The sequence below is a fragment of the Loa loa genome (genome assembly GCF_000183805.2).
Source record: "Loa loa unplaced genomic scaffold supercont3.181, whole genome shotgun sequence".
In the NCBI taxonomy this organism is placed as follows: domain Eukaryota; kingdom Metazoa; phylum Nematoda; class Chromadorea; order Rhabditida; family Onchocercidae; genus Loa; species Loa loa.
In genome coordinates, this window is record NW_018108361.1 from 63,180 (window position 1) to 68,627 (window position 5,448).

General features: G+C 31.6%; 1 protein-coding gene across 1 annotated transcript; it reads left to right on the forward strand.

The window, feature by feature from the left end:
* Positions 1–1,876: 1,876 nt before the first annotated feature.
* LOAG_12166 (DnaJ domain-containing protein) lies at positions 1,877–5,182 on the forward strand. Its single transcript, XM_003147679.2, has 7 exons — positions 1,877–2,105; positions 2,871–2,980; positions 3,459–3,601; positions 3,700–3,784; positions 3,878–3,956; positions 4,233–4,346; positions 4,850–5,182. Exons 1-7 carry the CDS (start codon positions 1,954–1,956, stop codon positions 4,947–4,949), a joined length of 783 nt encoding a protein of 260 aa, XP_003147727.1. The 5' UTR covers positions 1,877–1,953; the 3' UTR covers positions 4,950–5,182.
* Positions 5,183–5,448: the final 266 nt, after the last annotated feature.

Sequence of the window (5,448 nt, forward strand, 5' to 3'; positions counted from 1 at the left end):
TAATAATAATAATAATAATAATAATAATAATAATAATAATAATAATAATAATAATAATAATAATAATAATAATAATAATAATAATAATAATAATAATAATAATAATAATTATAATTATAATTATAATTATAGTTATAATAATAATAATAATAATAATAATTGATAAATGATAAAGAGTGTTGATATTTCCTCTAATAGAATGCCACTACAACAGTGTCGTAAGTCGGTCAAATGATGGCTAGTAGAGTAGACATGATGTCAATCAGTGATGTTCAGATGATTCGACGAGTCATCACAGATGGTAGTGTTAGTTGAAAATAAAGCAATGAACAAGTGCTATCGTTCTGCAACTCATCCATTTTCTTCCACACTAATGTCTTTACAGCTGTCACTTTCAGAATACTTCCCAACCGTATTTTTCATCACTTTATCTCCTTTACTTTTCTCCTGCTTAACAACAACAACACTTCACGGTATTTATCGTTTTTTGATCCAATTTAGTATTTCTAACATTGACATTAATAGCGAAAATGATCCGAAAATAGAGAATGTTTGAAAAAATTTTTTCACTTTTATTTGTATCAGTTTTAAAGCAGTATTTAGAGGGTATATTTTATATCAAAAAAGTTTCACAAATGTTTAATGATAATGTCTAATTGCTTGGGCGGGACATTTGCATCTTCGAAAAAAGGCAAATTTTCGAATTCAATTTTTGTTACTTTCTATAATATCAGAAATTAAGAATACATGCGTTAAAAAAAAAAAATTTACGTTTTGCCGAATGCATTAGTGCATTTGTTTTATCTTAGTCCCCGAAAACTTTTCAGGTTTTCTTGTAAGACGTCTAAAGTTTAAAATACTTTTTTCTTTTTCTAACTTCCACTACTTCTATTCCAGTTAGATTCCTAAAAATTAATAAACTCATACTTTTCCTTCTGATTATCTCATTTTTTTGATTATTTTTATTTAAAAACAAATAAATTATCAATATGAGTAATGTATTTCTGGCATCAGTCCTTGCCCTTTTAAAAATTCTCTTTAAAAAAAAAATGCATTTAAAAAAAAAGTGAAGTGAATAATAATTTTCAAGTAAATTGTGTAATCAGTTGGTGATTTCCGATGGTAAAAGAACTCCGTAAATGTTCTAAAAAATTTAGAAATGTTACGCAATAAATTACTTTTAGCGGCGAATGACGTATCTCATTTGCGTGAGGGGACGTTTTCATCAGGGGACGTTTTCATTTACGCTGCCAATTTTGTCTAAATACAATTGTTGCATTTCGGTTTACCTTCATTTTCCTACTACAATATTGCAGAAAAAGACATACGACCATAACAGGATTAAATTTTGAACGTTTCCCACCGTATGACATAAATTTATTTAATTCATTCCTTAACTATGTCATTTTTGTCTTACGTCAGAATGTTTGGTTGATAGTTATATGTCAGGTTGGCGAAAGATAGCATAGGTAGTAGTGGTGGAATTTAACGACATGTTATGACACAGTTTTTGATAATTTTCATCGTTGAATACTCCATTTTCAATTTACCTTTATTTGAGCCGAATAATGTCTTTCAGTTCATTATTTCTTTATAGTTTCGATTTTATGATACATTTTTGTATTTATGACCGGATAATGTAATTCTTTCGTTTCATAATCTTTTTTTGTTATGTTCAAAATATGCATTTCCGACTAAGGATGTTGATATAATTTCATCAAGAAGTTAGAAATTAAAGTCATTGGTAGACGTACCATAAATGAGGAAATGGAACCTGTGCAGCACAGGTATTTCCTCTGTTATGGTAAAGTTTGAAACGTTCGGGTCGTTCCTTTACACTTTTATAGTGTGCTCGATTCATACGGAAAAAAAAATTGTTGCAGTTCACACTTGGGAAAAGAAGGCTGAAGAATCGCAGTTGCTGCAGTGTTCGGTCACATTAAGTGTATTTGTATGTGCTACGAGCAAACAAATAGCTCGATGGGTCTAGGCACAGACACAACTCCGAATTCAGGCCACCGTAATGATTTATCCAGTGGTTCCGGTTGTTTTTATAGTGTTCTTGGAGTATCACGTAATGCTGACGATGCTGCTATCCGGAAAGCGTACGTTTTATCTTGTATTATTTTTTAGCCTTCAATTTTTTTTTTTCTTTTTGTTACTCTTAAACACTAATCTGCATTTATGAATCGATTGGATTCATCAGCGACTGTTTACAGCGGTTGCATCTAACCCGAGATTAAGCTGAATTTTTTTATTATTCAATCAGCTATTAACTTAATAAATTGGATGAAAAATTTGCATGCAATTGTACCATTGTTTCAGCACAGTCTTGTCTAAATTTCATTAGAATATTGTTGACCTTTTTTAATAAGAAACAGATCATCTTTTCTCTAATTTTTTGTAAAAAAGTAGTAAATATTCAAAATTTCTAAACATTTCTAGCAAACTTTAATGGATTTAGAAGGAAATATTAAATTATATGCTTATAATTCAATATTTCTTTTACTGTTGAAATTTAATGAAGTGTTTTGATCTAATTTGCACATGATCGGAATTTTAGCTTCATCTTGAAAAGTTGTATTATAGTGGTCAAATAGTCCTCACTTCATATCCTATCCAAATTCAGGCTAATCTGTCTTCCATTATACTTTTCACTAACTGGGAAAAATACTTTTTCCATTCCGATTCATTTCTTCGACAAAGAATTAGTTTCTTACTTTCTCTCTGCGTAATATTATTGTTTTGTGCTAACTTTATTTCTTGGTTGAATATTAAATACATCAGGGTAACTCATATCAACAATCATCATGAGAATGAGAAGATAGCAGCGAAAGAGTTGAAATAACGAGAAAATGAAAAGATTACAGGTACCGTAAACTAGCATTACAATGGCATCCTGACAAAAATCCGAACAACAATGAAGTTGCAGAACAAAAATTCAAGCATATAACTCAAGCATATGAAGTCTTATCAGATCGTAAGTTTCCGTGCATGTCAGATATTTCAAATTAAATCTCTCTGCTACATTCAAACATTTCGGTTTTCGTGATCGCAATAAGCAAGGAAAAGAAATCTTTAACTAGTCAACCCATCTTGATGAAATTGCAAAATTTAGGTAGATTGTAACTATTATACTTTAGAACAGTTAGAATGGATACATATAAATTTTTTTGAAGAACTGTTTACAACCTGATACTATCTTTGCCTTATTCTTTCGACTTCAATGTTTTATGATGATCATCGGCAACCTAACGAGCAGGTTGATTAAAATGATCGACATCATTTTTTAGAAGGTTCGGTATGGATTAGGTCCTGTTGCAGTATGTCATCTACATTCGACAAGTGGCACTTCATCCAACATCCGAGCAGTCCTAATATTTATGCGTTGTTGTCCCTTTATTACCTTTACAGGTCCTATGGTATTGATCATCCATTTTCTGCAATCCCTTTTGCAGCAAAAAAGCGCAGCTCGTATGATCGTTCACGTCTGACTAATTCACAGCGTCACAATAAGCAGTCGCGTGATATTTTCCATCATCGATTTCGCTCACCTTTCGATATCTTCGAAGAATTTTGTGGCCAAAAGGACCTGTTTGACGTAGGCTTCATTAATTTAATATTGGATTATTGATTGTAACATTCGTCTAGAATTCGTTCACGGATTCTTTTTTTTCCAATTATATGATGATATTTCAGGATTTCATGATGGATGGCAAACCTTTTTCACCGTTCTTTTTTCGAACAAGATCTGATAGCGTTGATTCATTGTACAGGAGAGCTGGTTTGTTAGACTTTCAAATTTTATAAGTCTAATTTTCATTAAATTGCAGTAGATTTCAATCTTGTTGAGGATGGCTACTGACATGCTTTTCAGGAAGTCATAGAAGGCGATTTGCCGACAATTTTTTTCCCGATGATAAAAGAAATAGTGAATTTATCAATGAAAATGACTGGTTAGCGAGTTCTTATAAAATTTTAACTCAATTGTAAAGTTTTCGAAAGTGCATTTCTTCTGGGTAGATACTAAAGATTTTTTGTCTGAAGTGGATGATATTATTAAGGTTTGATATTGATGTTTAAATTTTTTATCGTAATGTTACTTTAAATATTTAAAGTTTTAAATGTTTCAAATACTTAGGCATAAATGATAAATTAATGAATTTTTTAGGCAGCTATTTAGAACTAATCTTTTCAAAGATGAACTTTTTTTTTCAATTTCAACTTTGCAGCAGCTTCTCATCAGTAATACAATTTTCGTCCGCAGAACCAGGAAAGAATGCCTCTAGTCGTAAAACAACAACAAGTACGAAAATAATCGGTGGGGTCAAAGTTGTTACGAAAAGGTCCCCTTATTTTCTAATTTCTGAAAATCCCAAATTCAGTCTCATGACGCGGATCGCTACAGTGTAGCACATCACTTCTAACTCTCAATTTATTATTTTTGATTTGATTGCTGCTTTAGAGGACACCTTTGATTTGGACCAGTTTGATTCCACCGGTCAACACGCTGCAGTACTTTAGACATTCGGCCTACAACCCCCTATTACGATTCCCCCATCCCTTATCAGTAGTACAGCGCTTAGTTCGATTTGGATTATATATTGTATAATTATGACTGGTTGCAACATATTATCATATCTTTTCACATAATATCCCACTGGATCCATTCTTTTTTCAGTATATTCGCCTTTTATGAACATGAAACTAAATGTGGCTCTTTTAGCTCATGCTCTTTAGTTGCGTCCAAAATAATTCTGGCAACATCATGTTGAAATATAACTGTTATCAACTGAAAGCTCCGCTGAGTTCTCTGGATTTTAATTAGTTTGACAAAAATAAATTGCAGGGTAGAAACAGAAGGTAAAGAAACTATTGAAGTGACTGAGAACGGTGTGCTGAAATCACGAGTCATCAATAAGAATCCTGTCGGAGAAGCCAACGTGTAGTGCCATTCATTATAGAGGAACTTTTCAAATGATATTCTTAATTTGAAATAGAAAGCAAAATATTTCAAATTGTTTTTCGAAATAGCAAATTACTCCCACCTCGTTTATTAGTTCTCACCTATTTTAGTCTGATGAGGAACCTCTGCTTAAGCGATATCATGAATGTGATTTATTGATCTTCCTGAACTTTCATATTCATAACTTTCACGTCTTTTGCCTTATTATGATGTTGCCATTTTTGCTTTTTATTCTATTGTTTTTCTTTTTTCCCGAAACACACTTCGATTAAAAAATCTAAAACTTTTTGTTGTAGTGGACCGAAAGAAATAACGAGCATCAAAATTCATCATTCCAATTTCCATTCAAAAGAAATATTACTCGAAAACATTATTAAAAATAACATGTCCCTTCTGGTGATGGCATTTAATATTTTAATCACCCATCACTAGATGCTCTCATTTCTTGGCATAAATTAGATTTAATAGTCCAGCTTTTAAAT

Excerpts from the sequence above, each read along its gene's own strand:
- LOAG_12166 (XM_003147679.2), top strand. The coding sequence starts at position 1,954 with ATGTGCTACGAGCAAACAAATAGCTCGATGGGTCTAGGCACAGACACA. Across the intron at positions 3,785-3,877 it reads TTCATTGTACAGGAGAGCTG|GAAGTCATAGAAGGCGATTT; the intron begins GTTTGTTAGACT and ends CATGCTTTTCAG. Across the intron at positions 3,957-4,232 it reads TTTATCAATGAAAATGACTG|CAGCTTCTCATCAGTAATAC; the intron begins GTTAGCGAGTTC and ends TCAACTTTGCAG.